Genomic DNA, 18,167 nt, shown 5'->3' with positions numbered 1-18,167 from the left:
TAATTAATAATTTTTATTATATAATATATTATACCTAATAAAAGTTAAGTGAAATAATTGTATCATATATATTTATGTTTTAATAGTAATTAAAGTATTTAAAATAAGATATTTGTATAAAAATAAGGTAAATTTTCATTTTATTTTGTTATTAAAGTAAAGCAATCAGTAATAACAATGGTTTTTTATTATTATAATTTGAAAATAACAAAAATCAAAATTTAAAAAATAAGCATACTATTGAATGTGAAACCTAACCCCTAAAGATAACCATCTCTGGTAATCGTGAAATATAAATTTTAAAACTCAAGTTTTTGTTTGTGTTTTTCTTTTTTAGTGCAACAAAAATTCTTTATTAATTATCATGTTAATATACATATATATGTATTTATATTTCATTTCATTGTAAATGTATATAAGAATATGCTACAACATAGCAATAAAAATAGTTTTTAAACGTTGAAGGAGCTGACGTTGTGAGGTTTTGTTTATTATTTATTCGCATTTTTTATTTTTGTTGATATTTTTTATATTTTTATTTTTAATTTTTCAATATTTATTATTAATTAACTTGTTAAGAAATTAAAAACTAAATTGCACTAGCTACCACTAAAAATGAAGAAGAAATATATAGTATATATTAAATATAAGATAAATAAAAACTAAATATTTTGTAAATGTTTTAATATTTTGTATTTAGAATGTTAAAAGGTTACTTCTAAAAGTTTGTAATATTTTTTATTTGCCTTATGTAGATTTGTGGCATACAAATAATAATAAGTGAAATGTTTCTTGTTTAATCAAAAATTCATATATCCAAGTATACAAAATAAGTTTGAAAAATTTAACAGTTTTTAGCATGTATATAAATAGATTTTACTACTGTTTTGCTGGAGATCGTTCGCTACTACGTTATCTGGTTATAAAACATTTTCCGTACTTTAAAGTTGCTTATCGACATACACGCGCACGTATAAAATGGAAAACATTTTAGAAAAAGGCCTCAGTTGTTTTTTAATTTACTTTGTAAGTTCGCATTTTTATTGCAATTGTCATTTGTTATAAATTTTTTTTAGTATACTTTCATTAGCAAAATAAGTGCACTTTTGGTTCGAGAGCCGACTTTTGCATACTTTGTCTGTACAACAGCTACAAAAAAGATATTATTCACATTGTAAGCAATGAACTGATTATATTTTAATTACCTTGTTTTTGTGTATATACATAGAAATGTACGCTTTAGTTGTAAATGTTTAAATTAATAATTATTGTATTTGTAGTTCTTTGGCGATAATTTAAGCCTCCGATTTAAATGTATACATATTATAGTTATATACTCATATATATATAAAATATTTGCTTTCTAATTTTTTCGTTAAATTATAACGTTTTATTGCTGTTGTTTTTTTATAAATAAAATAATGTATATATTTTGACATATTATAATGTGTGCATAAAATACAAGTATTTATAGTAAATTAATGTACTAAACATAAATAATTTTTTTTAATTAACAAAATTTGCGTATATCTTCCTACAGAATTTGCATTAATGCTACATTGTAATGTATTTTATTTTTAATTAGTTTTTTTTACCGCATAAAGTAAATGTATAAATATAATATTAAACTAGCTTCATTTGAAGGCAACAAGGTCATTTTTTTTTCTTTTTTTTATTCATATAATATTTAATATTAATTTAGTTTTAACATTTAATATTTATTTATATATTAAATATTTTAGCGTTAAAAAACACGTAAAATTAACTAAGTGTGTAAAATGTGAATTTATTTAGTAGGCTTAGGTGTATGTGTCTGTCGGTGCTATTAGTTGGTTAGCGTCGTGTGAAAATGAGAAATCGTTCATTGTGTTCCCTAAAACGCGGTCCGATTTGCATATGCATTTATGTATATTACTAAACTAAAAGAAGGCCACTTGCATTTGAATGCCATTAGATAATTTGATTATTGAGAAATATTATATTTCCAATAACTACAATTACACAAAACCACTTAAATAAATAATAAAAAAATAATAATAATCATAAAAATTGCACAACTTATGTTTAGCAAAGAATCATACAAAGAACGAATGGCTTAAACCCAAAATTCTTTCTGCACATTAAAATGCAACACAACAGTGGAAATTTTAAGCGGTTGTAGCGGTAAATGTGGTAGAATAACTTTTCTAAAAAGTTTTGGTTAGCGATTTTGTTGAAAATTATTTTAAGCATTTCACATTCGACTATTAATTAGCAGTAAAAACATTCCGGAATTTCTACTAGACATATGTGTTTTTGTTTTGCTTTAGATTAATTCATGTGTATGTGTGTATGTTTCTAATGTTTGGGCTAAGCTCAAGAATATTTTAAATAAAAATTAATTTGGAATAAGAAACAAATAATTGTAACCAAGTTATTAAAACAAAAAATTATAATAATGCAGTTTAAATTACAGTTAAAAAAATTATGATTATAAACAACGAAATATTACATTTTGTCAACGTTTAGAACGTTTTCACTGCATTTCAAGCAGCTTGGAAATCAACGAAAATAAAAATGCGTAAAATACTTATTATATTTGCTTTGACCTTAGCAAATATTTTAGCGCATTTTGGAAGCCTATTCATTTGCCCAATTTGTCCTTGACATACCTCAAAATATTTTGCATTACGTATACATACTATATGTACATATGTGTCTATAGCATTATGAGTTCCACTTTTGCTTTTAGTAAAGTGTCCCTTTGTATAAACATGCTTGTGTTTGTTATTAGCTTAGACACTGTCAACGCTATGATTTCTCAAGCAACGTCTTCTGTCCGCATCAAACCGATGGAATTATACAAATTAATTTGTATGTAAGAGTACCCCAACACCCTATGTTATTGCTAGTCCATTTGTTTTTGTTTTCTTGTTTTATGTTATATTTAATAGTCTCTAACAAGCTTTAGGCGTGTTTACTGCGCAGTTGCCGCCTCAGGCAGACGCCCTGCGCCTAATGTTAACGATGTTGTCGATGACGTCGACGAGGATGAGGTTGAGGATGCTGCCGACGCGATCGCTGTGGATATGCCAGTTGCCGATTGATTTGAACATTGCGTCGACAAATCGGGTGGCGTGGGTGTAGACGCCGTCGATGCTGCCGCCGATTGTGGTGCTGATGAGGGGGTTATACCAGCGGCGGCTGCTGCTGCCACCACGGCCGATGCATTGGCTAACGCTGTTGAGGGATTCTCTATTTTATGTATAATTTTCACATGCGCCGTCATATTATCCTTGCGTGTGAATTCTTTGTAGCAGAAGGGGCAGGGATACACTTTCACGTTGCGTTTATGTGATGTCACATAGTGGCGGCAGAAGTTGCTGATGTGTGTGTAGACGCGAGAACATACCTTGCAACGATACGTATGCTCACCCTCTTTGGTGCAGTAATCGCGGACGGAGCCCTCCGCTTCGCCTTCTGGCAGTGCGCCACTCGATGTATTCAGTTTGGTTTTAGCCGATGGGGAGGAAACGTTGGCGGATGTGGTAGAGTTGCCGCTCAAAGCGCCCTTCAACTTGTTTGATTGGTTGGATGTTTGAGATGCATTCGAATTGGCGGCAATGTAATTCACATTGAACATATCCACATAATCGCTGGGGTAATTCTACAAAAAACAAATGGATTGTTAATAATGTACGCTCATTGAACTCGTTTCTGCATGTTAATGTCAATTAAGTCAAACTTACTTTGTCATCAGCACCACCGCTAACACCATTCTGCTTCAACTTGGTGCGTTTATTCACCTTCACCTTCGACACTTTGCCGATGGGTGTTAGCTTCGGTATGCTAACCATTGAGTTGAGCAGCGTTACGGTACCGGGCATGCCGCTAGCAGCAGCTTCAGAAAATTTCAACGCAGCCGCCTCCAATTGTTGTTTCTTTTGTTGGGCGAGCAGGAGTTGACGTTCCACTTGCTGTTGTTGCGCTTGTGCAGCCAAAGCCATAGCGGTGTTCTGTTGCGAAGGTGAGCTCGTGGCATTGGGATCAAATTTGAATTCGACCGGTTCATCATATTCATCAAGCATTAGTTGAGGTTCCATGTAAGAGGTGTCCATTTGATCATCGCAGTCGCTATCGTTGCCATCTAAAATTTAGGGAAATTGTTTAAAAGGTGTTCTCGTGTAAGAAATGCATGTAAGCTTAAGATGGACGAAGACACACACAGACATACAACAACGAGCAATATTTTATTGCGACGCTCGAACGAAGTGAAATTAGAAAAGTGACGCTTAAAGAGGAAAATGAAAGTATTTCATATAGGCTCATGATGATCAGCAATTTTTGGAAACGCCATGAAGTTTCATGAGTAATTATAGAACATGTATACTTATTTTCCAGTTTAAGATACTCTTATCTAAAATCCAGTATATACATAAATAAATACCGTATGAATTGTATTTATTCATCTTATTTTTGTTTTTAAATATATAAGGTTTTGTGCATATGTAAGCGTATGTGTTATATTTGTATGTGTGTGCTTTCTTCGCCTAATGGTATGAATGTATAATGCAACGTAAAGGCAAACAAAAACGGAAAGGAAATTCGTTTTGCTGTAAAAAAAATCTTAACAATTCAAGTTTTTTCTCACACGCACGCGTTCCATTGTAGGAGAATAAAAACGTTTCGGAAAAGCTATAGGGATTTCAAGCCATTCTCATTTCTTTGTTTTTTGCTTTTTTTTTAACTGAGTATCGGAATTGCATTTACGGATTTACACAAATCGATGCGTCTGACGCTTGTAACAATGCAGCGAAATATGTCTGTTTCATTTATTGCAAAATAACGGTCTTCACAAAATTAAAAAAAAAAACAAATCGTAAATCAGTGAGTGCAGCAGCAAAATAAAACGTTATTAAACGTGTTTGGTAACAGAACAATTTTGTAATAACAAAAATATTTTATCAAAACGCATTAAATATTTTTTATTGTTATGTTTTTGTTTTTGCAATGCATAAAAATGTAGTATAAGTAAAAATTGAGTATTATGCAATGTTTGAGACAATTTTTATACGCACTTTATTATCATATTCATTACGTCGGCCATGAATCCCTAAGCTCTGCGCGTTAGAATTAACTCAAGGTTTAAACGTTTCCTTTTCGCTTTATTTGCGTTTCTTGCATCATACTTTCATTACTTTCTCTTAGCTTTTTATAAAACTTTGAAACTCACCTGCCGACGAAATGAGTCGCGGCCTTCGAACTGTTCTTTTACATTGTTTACACTACGCGATGAAAATCAACGGACAAATAATACGCGCAGTTACGATCAAATATTTTCAAATATTAATTTACACTTTTTTTTTAACTTTTACTCATATTTTGCTTTATGTTCAATTCGCACATATGACCAACGATTTTACACCCAACACAACAAATTTGTCTGTCGGGGTATAAATATATATGTATTTCGAAATAGTTTCGTAAATCCCTTTTAGCTTTTCCGATGCAATTTTTATACCCCTTGTCTCGTACGCCTATTTCACTTAATTCTAAATTATGATTTCATGACTTGTTTTTTAGTTTTTAATGAACGTTTTTCAGTTCGTTTTAAATAAATGATTTTGATATTAAGAGTTATGTTTAGCTTCAAATAACTGTATTATGGACAATCAATTGCAATGTTGATGAAATTATTGTGAACATTAATTTCATGGTTTATAAAAAAAAAATAATTATTTTCATTGTTTATGATAAAAAAATAATGATTTCAGAGAGCATGTGTGAAATAATTGTTAGGAAAAAAATGTTTTATAACATGTTGCTCAATTTTAATACTTCATGTATATAAACACATATGTCAATCTAATAACATGCATATGCAAATATATTTAACAGAGTTATTCTAATAATCTCCTTACTTTTGGTGACTAAACCAAAAACTTATGAAAACGAAATTCGATAACATGCATGTATATATGTATGTATGTATGTTGATTTCTAGGTTGTGGTTAGGATTCGTATCGCCATTTTTCAAAATACTAGAAAATAATAATAAATATGTTTGTATAGAATTTTCTATATAAATAGGGGCTGGCTTAGGAATGTTTTTAAACTTAATTTCGTTGAATGTTATGAAATAATTTCAAAATATATCATATTTGCTTCTAATTAACACAGTTTATACATACATAAAAAATATATGTTATCGAATTCGCACTATAAATATATTTAATAATTTTCAAATACAGATGCTTATTCATTTGAAATTTATAAAAAGTAATGCAGGACTTACCAGATGTGCTGTTATCATTTTCATTTTGCTTAGATTTATTGTCTTTTGATTTGAATTTCTTGCTGTGGGTAAGGGAATCTCGGCTTTCCTATAAGAAGAAGGACAAAACGAAAGTTAATACTGGGCTTTATAATAGTGCTAAATATATTATTTAATATTTCTATAACTTATTTATACATATAAATATGTATGCTAAAAATTAAAAATATCTACATATTTATACATATTTACGACAGTTTATTAGTTAAAAAATAATTATTTTGATTATAGAGTTATTTTAATAAATTATAATTTAATAATACAAATTAGTAATACTTACGCTTGGGTCTCGCATATCGCCACATTCACGCTGATTGTCATCTGAGCCATCATCATTGCCCGAATAAGAGTCACCCATTTTGCAATCGCCCATCTCTGAATCCTGCAAAGCATAAACATTTCAATAATAAATTATCACACCAACAACTATTTAAGCTATTTTCCAGTTACTCACATTCATCATGCCGTCGCGTTCATACTCCACCGTGCCATTGGAGCTGCCTGACAATTTCCGTGGTCTACCACGTTTTCGTTTTGGCATCGATGCTAATGCCGAGCTCAACAACGATTGTTGTTGCTGCGGATGTTGACCAGCAGACAATGTTGAGCCACCAGCCATACCACCTGCGCCGGCGCTTGAACCAGCCAATAGGCTATTCTGTGATTTGCTACGTTGATGTTGCTGTTGTTGCACCAAATATGGTTGTATACGTTGTAGTTGTGGTGGTGGCGGTGTCGGCTCAACCGGTGATGGTTTGTCATCATTTACTTCGGTTAAACCTTTGATACGCAACGATTCGGCGACACGTAAGAAAGCGGTAAGACGTTCCTGATCTACCGAAACTTCACCGCGATACATAAAGTCGAGCAGAGATTTCATGTCCGAGTATGGAACATCCTTTAAAATTACAATGGGATGCTTCTCTGGATGATGCACGAAGAGCGCATTGAAATACGGACTACAGGCAGATAGTACCATCTGTTGGGGTAAGGAGATAAACAAATTAAGAATATTCATTTTAAGAAGTTTCTAATTAGTTTGCTGTAGCGAGTGTACAACACTTACTTTGTGTGCTTTTAAGTATTGTCCATCGACGGCCAGCGTTACATCCGTAAATGTCTCAGCGTGTAGCAACTGATCGAACACAGATAATAAGTTGCTTTGATGGTTGTTCCATCGCAGGCAAAATCTTTGGGATGCCATCTTCATTTGTAGGCCTTTTCTTTGGCTGTGATACGCTCACAACCCGTTAACGTTGAGGAGTACAAATTTGTTGTTGAATTAAATTTAGTATGCCAGACTATGCTAGCTAGCATAAATTATGATGAGCCACCGCGTAAATTATGCAGACGTCAATGGATATTAAATGGTTCCTTTTAGCTTTCAAATATATGCACTTGCGCCTCAGCAATTTACATAAAAGTTATGCAGTTGTAGTCCCTTGTAAATTTCTCGGTTAATGAAAAATAATGCGTCTTCCTTTTTTCCTTTCAAACGTTGAACAAGTTTTTCAAAAACTCCTGCAATGTGAAGAAAAGGAAACTGTAAAATTAGTTTTACATGTTTGAAGAGGTGGTTTTGTAATGTGTAGTCAGAAAGGAAGCAAAGTGTTTTTTTGAAAAACAATATTATTGAATGTTGTTTATCAATGATGAATTTTAGATTTTGTCGAAGTACAAAACTTTAAAAAAATTAAGAGGAACAAAAAAATAATACTCATGACTAAATAACGCTTTCATATTTCAGCATGCTTACGAAGTTACTATTTCATATCGCTCTAAAAATAGACGAAAGGATAAGAAACCACATGTGAGACGAACCACCAAAAGTAAAAAAGCATTGACGATCATGACAATGCACAAGACAACAAGAAAAGTAAGTAAAATTAACATAAATATGTAAAACCAATGAGATCAACTTGACATTCGACGGCCGATGAGTAATACAGGACGCATGTGCTTACGTCAATTCAAGAAATTTCGATAGAAATATAAAAACAAATAAGGAAGGCTGACTTAAGAGTGCTAAAAAAGTGACTCAATGAAGTGGAGGGTGGATAAATATATAATTATATACATACATATACAGTATATGGCGACAGCGCACTGATAAGAAGTTAGGCAATAACGGAGTGTTCTGAAAGGAAGCAACTTGGGTCGAGGTAGAAAACACCTAGATACAAACATATTAAGAAGAATATTAAAGAATAGCAAAACATACATATGTACATACATATGTAAAAATTCTCTCAAGAGAATAATCGAAAGTAGAGAGTAGAGTATAAACAAGCAACAAAATAATTGAGAGTAATGAACTGATAATGCAGAGGTGAAAGTCATAAAGCTTACACATAAAAACATACATGCATGTACTGATTCAGTTGGCAAGCAAAGCGATAAGTGCTAAAGTTTTTTTTGGAGAAATTGAGCAAGCAGGAGAGTGAGTACAATACAGATGAGCACACGATCAGCGAATAGTTTGCGAGTAATCAACAATTAAATGAGCAAATGAATGAATTCGCTAAAGAAACGTGATTGCTATAGATATTTTTTAAGAACAATGCATGTGAGTGTGTGCACCGATTTTCGCATGCAACTAAACAAATAACACACAGAGGTATTTGTTGTTAAATGCACATGAACTATAATTGCGGAGCAGGTAAAATGAAATAAAAATGTTCAACTGATAATAAGAAGGAACATTGGAGGAGAGCATGGAAGAAATGTAGCGTATATGCATAATATATGATCTACATAACCAACAAATAACAACAGGTGGACTGCGCATTGATATTTGTTGATCGCATGCTATTAAATCTCGTAGATACATATACTATCTACGCGTTCTCACAATTATATTTCACGTAAGAGAGAATTCAAAAAATATATGATTACTTCACAATAATCAAAACAGTTTATCAACGCTTTAATTGACGGATAGTTGTACATTTTGAATTATAATCCCACATTAACCGCTGTCAATATCCATAGCATTCAATTTAAGCTAGTAGAAGCTTTATATATAAATGTATATCAATATGGTGAACCAAAGAGATCAATTTGACGTCCAATGTTTGTAACTGTTATTTAATTAGTTTTTTGTGGTTGTCTCCTTTTTCTATAACCATATATAATCCTATAAAAATTCATCACAGCTTACAAAATCTATTAATATAGTTTATTTACTTCTTATTTATGAATAATTGATTTGAATATGACATATTTTATGCCATCATAAAGTCTCCACAAGTCAATTAACCAAGCCTTTGATAGCTTCATTTGGTTGTGTTGCTCTTTATGAGTCATTACAATTGAGTAAGTTTGGACAAATTTCTAAATGATTAAGTTATTTTGTTAAAATATAGTTTTACTTTGGCTATCAATATTTTTTTAAATATAATAGAACGATACTTTTAGTGAAATTCTACTTTATTATATTTTTTATAAACTAATTGAATCAGCTACCTTCAATAAATGAAAAACCCTTTTGAGTGTTTCTTAGTAAAATCAGCTCTAACCTCAACCATCCAGCAATAAATTGAACACACAAAAACAAACTTGTTTCAGAAAAAAAACTGCAAGGAAATTAAAAATAACCGAACATTACTACATTCTACAAATAATTTTTTACCACGAATGATTTGTTGAGAATACGTGATTCCTAGAAGCGCGAACAAGTGTTTCACCATGTGAAGTACATTATTATTATTATTTTGTTTTTGTATAAAAAGTATATGTTTGTAGTACACTGCGGCGCTAAAAGCCTCCGAACAAGTGTGTCACGTAAACGTTGTCCCAGCTATAGCCTATAGCTCTGGTCTTGGAACATTGAACGTTGATCGGTTATACACAACACACGAGTAAAGCGAAATTCAACAACAAGCTGACAGGCGAAACGCGAGAAGTAATGGTTGATGGCGGCTAAGCTTAAAGGCGAGTGTATCAAAAGCTTCAAAGAACAGGTTTTAGAGCTATTAATTGAATGTTGTGCGAGTACTTGTATTAGAAGTTCATTTGACATTTTAGAATATATCAAATTAAGGAGCAGTAGTGTGAAGCAACAAAATCAACTGGTGCAGTGTAGATGAAGCTTTATATATATGTAATTAGATAAATTGCTTATAAATAAGTGTTATTGGATTTGAGCTAATGGTGGGAATTTCTTAAAGACTGTTGGTGAAATATGCTGTGACTCAAAGCGGAAATAGATTGTGTGCTTTCTTAAATCAATACAATATTAATTGGTATTTGTTGAAAGTTTAAGCCTTAGAAGCATACGTTTCAGAAGGTGTACCTAGTGAATCTGAAGCTACCTATACATTTATATAAATATATAAATTAAAAATTTAAATTAAATCGATAACATATAATATATAAAATTATCTCCATAAACTTCTGACCTGACTAAGAACACTATTATCCAAACGCACCTAAATTGTCAACCGCACAACTTTCCAACCGAAACGGCATTTTATTTTGATTCATATATACTCATGTATATTCCGATTGGATTTTCCCAGCGATCCGTAGCAAAAGTCCACTACATACCGACACATACTATGATGATGAGGGTGTGGAGCTTCGCTTTCGGCATAACACTGAAAATGGTAAACCGACAAATGCCAATAGAAAATCATAACAAATAAAGGAATACAAACATAAAAAAATGCAGACAGTGAGTGAAGCCCAACGAAGGTAATACAAACGATTTTGTTTTCTAGCTTGTGTAGCGTAGAGTCGATAAAAAGCAGGGCGAGCAAAGTTGCAACCAGTGATCGTATGGTTACTTGACTATCCCCCAGCTATAATAAACGTTGTAGGCTGGCATTGCGCATAGCGATCACCTGAATGTAGCAAACACAGAAGTGAAAAGCTCACTCAAATAAAATGTTAAACAAACAGTTGGGGTAAAAGTTATGAATAGACAAAGGAAAATCCGTACAACAACAAGTGAATAGTGTGGCAGTAAAATAACACAACTTTGTTGCTGATGAAAATTGTTTAACAAAACTTACAAACTCTAGGATTGTATGGTTTAGCTTAAGTGCGTGCGTATGAGTGTGATGGCAGACGTGGCCAGAGTGTAGAAGTAAATAAGCCAAAAGCTGAAAATACTGTAAATGTTGGCGGCAAATATGTACCCACATATGTATGTATGTATTTATGTTTTAACACAGCCACAGTGCTTGTGTGCACTTGGCGGCAGGCAATGTGGAGACGCTTTACTGAGCTCGTGCTGACGGTACGTGAGACCCCATTGGCGACGTGATTTCAACGTAGAGGATATGCCGTAAGGCTGGAGCAAGACAACTTTGAGGGTGATCGTACACCAAGTCACTTATACGATTTATTTTTTTTATATAACGAAATAAGGGCGTCGTGCGTGCGTACACATACAAACATAAACACACACGAATGGCTTGAGAATAAATGGATATTTGGAGAGTCGTTGGTGAACTGGGTAAATCCACGATCACCAAACACATACTGTCACATACATATGTATGTACGTATGTATATATTTTCGAAAGCTGTTAAGCGTACGAAAGGCATCAGGAATGATCACTAAAGTCATCACAACGCACACACTTGTTAAATATTATCTTATCTCATTTCTCAAAGTGTATTGCGTTCAGTCTTTAGCTATACTCTTATGTCTTTACGTACGTACATATGTATATTTTCCTTTTTATGCCTTATGAAAAGCAACAGTCAGCCTGGTTTACTTCACGCCATGCCACGACATTTACAAGAAAGAAAGTAAATAATTTACAGATACGCATGTGTTTTACTTTTCGTTTATTTAGCAGCTTTCCTGTTGCTTTCGCATATATTCTTCCACATATAAATAAGTGTGTATGTATATATATGTTTTATGATAGAACGCCCCAAAATTCCATGCAATACAAGCAATAAATGAACAAGCACAGTCACAGGCATTTATTTGTAAATTCTTTTGGAGCGTACAAGTGGCTCTGCTTATTGTTGTTATTGTCGTATATAAGAATATTGCTATAAATGTTATTAAGTTATGATAAGGCTTTTGTACCGCTACAACAGCCGATGCCGTCAACAGGCTATGGAATAAGGCATCGCGCCTCATTTGCTGGTGCTGGCAGTCATATACATATCTACATATAAGTGTGTATGTATGTACGTACACAGTTGAGAAATATGAAACTTTATGATCCGCATGACAGTTCCAGCAAAGGGACACAGCATTTTTTAAATGAAATAATATTTTGTAGTTTTTGCTTGTTTAATTTATGAATACACCGAGATAAGACGTTTGATTCCTTTGACGTAGATAGGGAATACATAGAAGTGTTTTATAGTGTTAAGAAACATTTTTAATGAGTTTTTTAATATTGATTTTGATTAAACAATTTAATTGCGACACGTAAGCCGATTTAAACTATGCAATAGTTAAAGCATATTGATAATTATAAAAAAAATATCAAAACATAAAAATAAAAACGCATAATTTTATATTTAGAACTAGTACGTTGACTAAATTAAACAACTTTTTACTTTAAATATTGCCGATGTATATTTGTTTACATATGTACATGTTTCTTTACAAAACCAAAATAGAAACATTTACTCAAAGGTGAGTGAACTGCAAATAAAAACATGTAATATTGAGTGAAATTACACAGTGAACGCGATAATAACAAATGAATCAAAAAATATTATAGTCGGAATCGAAAAATTTGAAATATAATTAATATCAGAATTTTTTACCAACTGTTAAATAGTTTTCAATTAAAAATGTCTATATTTGTTTAAATATGAAATTATTTCACACTAGCAAAAGTCAAATAAAGAATTACAAAACTAAAGATTTAGTTTTTCTTTAATATTTAAATTATTTTTAAATAATATATTTGCGCAAAGCTTTTGGAATTAAATTCAATATAAAAACAATTTTTTTTATATCTATTATTTGTGTATTTTTTTACTTGTGTAATTTTCACTATTTGAACACAAATTTTTTAGAATTTTTATTTATGGAAATATCAACAATTTTTAAGACGGTCCAAATGGAAATATACATATATAAAAATATATGTATTTTTATTGTCATTAAACGTAAGAGCTCACTGGTTTATAACGATTATAACGTATTTACACTTCTTACAATAGTTTTTCGTGTATCACATTTTTTATTTTAAACATTTAATGTAATTGTTTTGTTTTTGTTTGTATTTTCAAATTAATTTTACTTGCACTTGGAAAAATATTACAACAGTTTTATTTCACAAACATGTGTTTTTTTTTTCTTAAACATTTCTGTAGCTATACCTTTATTTTTAGTAAAATCACGACACCACATACGAATTCACGCTTATTTTATACATGTTTTATTTTTCTTTTTAAGAAGGTTCTTTATTATATTTTATACAACAAACACTTTCAATTGTCATTTATTATTTATTAAAATTTTAATTTTTTTTATTAAAATTGTTTGCACAAAATTACGTTTGTATTGTTTCCGTTTTCAACTGAAATTCCTTTATCATTAATGATTATTATATTACTTCAACACTATTCACATTTGTTGTTGTTTTAAAAGCTCTAAAATATTTTGCTTATATGCGCCGCAAGTTACACAAGTTGACGAGGAGTAGAAATTAAAATACGTCCTTACACGCGCACTAACCAAATGTGAATGCCTGTTGGTCGCGACTCTCCTGTGCTGCTTACCACTACCACAAAAAGCAGCGCCGACAACAGCGCTGCCGTCAACAACGTCGACAGAATCATCAACCACCAGCCAACAACAACAACACTCAATACAATCAACGATGATCGACCAGAGAACATAGTCCCAATTTGCCGACGTGTGCACGAAGGGGAATTACCGAAGCGGCACGAAATAAGGCGAGGCGAATAAGTTGATCAGTCGTACACGCATACATATACATATATACATACATTTCAAATTCTAAGTTTGTGTGGTTATAGCGACGTCCTACAGGCGAAGGAGACGTAAAAGAAAATAAAAAAACTTGATCTTTTCCAACCACCACTGACACCGCCCCTATTGCTTTTCAAGTATTATCGTATTCATTTAGCGAGTGGGACTCGTCCGTTTCATTTTTGCTTGCTGATCGTGAGTTACTCATACGCGCAGGCTACAAAAGCGATTCAACGATCAGACATAAACTTGTAGCTACACATTCAGGTTCAGAAATACATATTCGCACACTCATACATATGTGCTATTTACTCATTTATTTACATTCATATATATTTTTATATATACACTTGTATATGACGTTGTTTGTGTGTATGCAACCCCTTTTGAGGATGAACGTTGGGGCGACTTTTAACTTTCACACCATTCAGGTGTTTGTATAGCAGCAGTTGAGTGTAACAACAACAAAATAACTGAAAACCAAGCACTATTCCCCCTCACAGCACAGAGATTTATTGAAGAGGGTAAATGCTGTTGGTTTTGTTGTTGTCTGTTGCATTCGACAGCAGCGCTGCTTTTGTCTGTTGCTTTTCAATTCACAGAAAAAGGGCGACCCCATGTAATATTTACATGTGTGCGTGCTTTTCCCAGTGAGGTAAATGATTCGTGTGCTTTTGTGAAGGGAGTGACACGCAGGCACTTTAGAAGATAAAATTTAATCACACAAATTAATAAAATCTAGTATAAACACCTTAATAAGCGGAAGTATGCAGTTGTTAAGAAGTTTATAAATATGAATACCTTAACAATTTTAATTAACTTTTTCGTTTGAATCATTTTAATGAAATTTGTATTTTTTGATATGCAAAATCTGTATAAACAATGTATACAGGCACACACATGTTTATATAATTAGTATATACAGCACCTTATAAATCTAGCCTAATTTCTGAAACCACAAAAATTGAACATTTGCTTTTTTATTTAACCCTTGACTGCTACTTTTTTAGTTTTCTTCTTTTAAACTTACGTTGTAGCAGTATTTTCGTTGAAACGTTGACATTCACCAAGCACTACAGCACTTCATAAATTTTTCACTTTTGGAAAATACAAACAATTCTGTGATTTTTCAGCTTCTTAATGGCTTTATATCATCACATACGATGATTTATTTGTTTTTAATACTTTTGCTTATTTTTACACAAAACACTTTTCATTCGAAATTATCAAGCATGTGTTGTAGCATAAACTTTTTGCATAAATTCATGTATGCAATTATAATAAATAAATATAGCAGCAGTTATGCTTATTTTCTTCACTTTTTCTTAATCACTAACTTTACTGCTCTTCCCCTTAAATGGACAACACACGCGCGTATATTGTGTCAACAACACCACTATGACACACGGCGACTAAATTCATACTACTTGGTGAGCCTGGCGAATAAGCGCAACGAAGTGCTGCCAATGATTATAGCAGAATGGCAGACAGCAGCAGAAGCAGCAGTAGCGGTAGCGGCCAATACAGCAACGGATGACGAAACTTTATGAAACGGCAAGAGGAGAAAGAAGCAATAGACTATACCGGCGATCCTCAGTCCTCTCAAAAAGGGAAATTAATGCAAGCACACAAACTCTCGAACGCACACACACGCGCATACACACCTAGCGACGAGCTGCCACGCAAGCAACAAGGCATATTTGTAGACACCAATGTGTGTGTCGGAGTCAAAAAGTCACTTCTGCTGACTTTATATGCCAGCGCACAATTGAATTGCCTGTTGCCTTTTGTTGTTCTCCTTCGCAGCAGCGGCTGAAGCAGCAGCCAACAATCCTACGCGTTTTCATAACAATGCTGCCGTTCTCTCTCTCTTTGTCCCGTCTTTCGAAATAGTAAAGCAGTTAAATAAATACGTAACACATTGAGTGACATAGCGACGCATAGACATCCTATGAAGCATACACTAACAACAATAATACATAAATAATAGTCAAGCAGAACGGCAACAGCAAGCACAACAACAATTGCGTTACCATTTTAGCACGATGCTCTCCTTTTCCTGCTGCGCTGGCTCTGCTGACTGCGTGTGTGTGTTTGTGGACGAATGAGAGGAAGCTGAGAGATTAGGCCAGAGCACAATTGTTTTATGTTCTCTGGTTAATGCGTGGCATTCCCCATACTCTCACAAAATTTTGTTGTGCATAGTGGGCTGCAGTGTTTTTACCTTTTTCTCACTTACAATGTGAGAGTGCGAAGGGTGGTATATACAGAGAACAAGCCCAATCATTCTTACTAGTTTTTATATAATATGTACATATATATATATATGTGCTTTGTTATTGTGGCTATGTGTAGCGTGCGCTCTGCTCTCTCTCAAATTTTGTTGCAGCTCTGTTTTACCCTTAATATCCTCATTGTCGATAACTGCTTTACGCTATATACGCTCACATGTATGTATGTATATGTACATTTGTATATTCGTGGCTATCGCATTCTTTTAATGTTGTTGTCATTATTTGTTTCTTTTATAACCCCATTCGCATGCACTTGCCGCAGAGAACATCTAATCTGGTTTATATATACATCTGCACATATATACATTCGCTCGCCTCCGTTACGCCTGAAAGCTCTGCGCGAAGATCACAACTGAGTTTTAATTGGTCGTCATTTTCGCTCGCTCGCTCTCTCCCTCTCTTTTGCAATTTGTATCTCTAGCTTAGTATTTTGTAGAGTTTCTCAGTTTGCCACACCATTCATAATTCAATTAAGTTCTTTAGTGGGTAAATGCATTGCAAGCTGACCTTTCCTATCCATTTCTTAACCTTTCTTCTGACAAATTTCAATTTTTTTCCCTATCGTAGTGTATTCTTTGGGTTAGTGTATTTTGTAGATATATGAAAAGCTCTTGATCGTTGTAGACTTTACGCTGAATGAAAATATGTCCGCTTTCGCGTGTAAATATTTACTCACTTGTAGGATCGTTTCTCCAAGCCTTGGCTGAAGATTTGCTTGTGTTGGTTTATATAGCTATGTATGTAAGTGCTTATGACTGAAGTATGAAGTGACTTATTACGAAATTGAATGCTTTTGCTGGACGATTCTATGATCTTACATGAATCATTAGAAGGGATGTAAGTACATACAGTAGCAGACAGTGAAATCCGGACAACCATTCGATTTGTATTTAAATCGATAGAACCAGGTCTCTGAAGAAAGAAACTGGCTCTGGAGCAAAGAAGAAGACAAATTCAAAGGAAAATCGAGTGATGGAAAGTATTTGCTTGAGGAATCGCTTCAAAACTGCTGAGGATGTTAAAGTGAAGTTATTTCAAGGTGTCGGTACAGAAATTTGCGCAAGAACCGATCGTTGAAGGCTTCAAGATGTTGATTTGAACGCTCTTCGGCCCGCCAAAAAACGACTTTGGACCTCAATAATGCATCAAAACCGTATACGATGGGCAAAAGATCACGAAAATTGGAGTCATCTTGATTGGCGAAATGGTATCTTCTCGGATGAATCAAAATTTAACCCTTCTTGTAGCGACGGCATGTCGTACGTAAGGCGGAGAACTTGTGAGTGGTTCAAGAACGAAAGTCTTCAATGAAAGGTTACGCAGGGAGGCAGCCAAATGGTCTGGGGATGCTTTTTTACCATACCCTTTGCCAACTAGTCCTAATAGATGGAACCATCATCGGGTTTAAGTACCAGGAGATACTTGAGACGAATTTAATACCCTCAATAGAGGACCATTTTTCATAAGCGGATGTCCTTATTTTTAACGATGACTCTCCGCCATCCCAGCGTGCCAAAATTTTAAGTATGCATTTTTTTGTACATCTAGGGGTTATTGCTATAATTTAAATTACAAATTTTATAATTGTCCTTTCATTTTTCTTTCAGGTGAAGAATTATTTATCAAAAATCGGGTTTTC

General features: G+C 33.2%; 1 protein-coding gene across 4 annotated transcripts in view; it reads right to left on the bottom strand.

Annotated features, from left to right (window-relative positions):
* The window catches only part of LOC105210191 (protein tramtrack, beta isoform), a 46,005-nt gene that overhangs the window by 3,656 nt on the left and 24,182 nt on the right, over positions 1-18,167 (bottom strand). The window contains exons 2-7 of one of the 4 annotated variants that reach the window (XM_029039027.2): positions 7,380-7,834; positions 6,768-7,292; positions 6,594-6,695; positions 6,275-6,362; positions 3,729-4,126; positions 1,861-3,646 (exon numbers count right to left, since the gene is read on the bottom strand). In XM_029039027.2, the coding sequence (XP_028894860.1) occupies positions 2,957-3,646; positions 3,729-4,126; positions 6,275-6,362; positions 6,594-6,695; positions 6,768-7,292; positions 7,380-7,523 (1,947 nt within the window). In that variant the 5' untranslated portion in view covers positions 7,524-7,834 and the 3' untranslated portion in view covers positions 1,861-2,956. Of the gene's footprint in view, positions 1-1,860; positions 3,647-3,728; positions 4,127-6,274; positions 6,363-6,593; positions 6,696-6,767; positions 7,293-7,379; positions 7,835-13,618; positions 13,786-15,264; positions 16,478-18,167 lie in introns of those variants that run through there. The other 3 variants (XM_011180998.3, XM_011180999.3, XM_029039026.2) reach the window with 3 other exon arrangements.

Source organism: Zeugodacus cucurbitae, chromosome 2 (genome assembly GCF_028554725.1).
Source record: "Zeugodacus cucurbitae isolate PBARC_wt_2022May chromosome 2, idZeuCucr1.2, whole genome shotgun sequence".
NCBI classification, from domain to species: domain Eukaryota; kingdom Metazoa; phylum Arthropoda; class Insecta; order Diptera; family Tephritidae; genus Zeugodacus; species Zeugodacus cucurbitae.
This window is presented reverse-complemented; position numbering and strand designations above follow the sequence as displayed.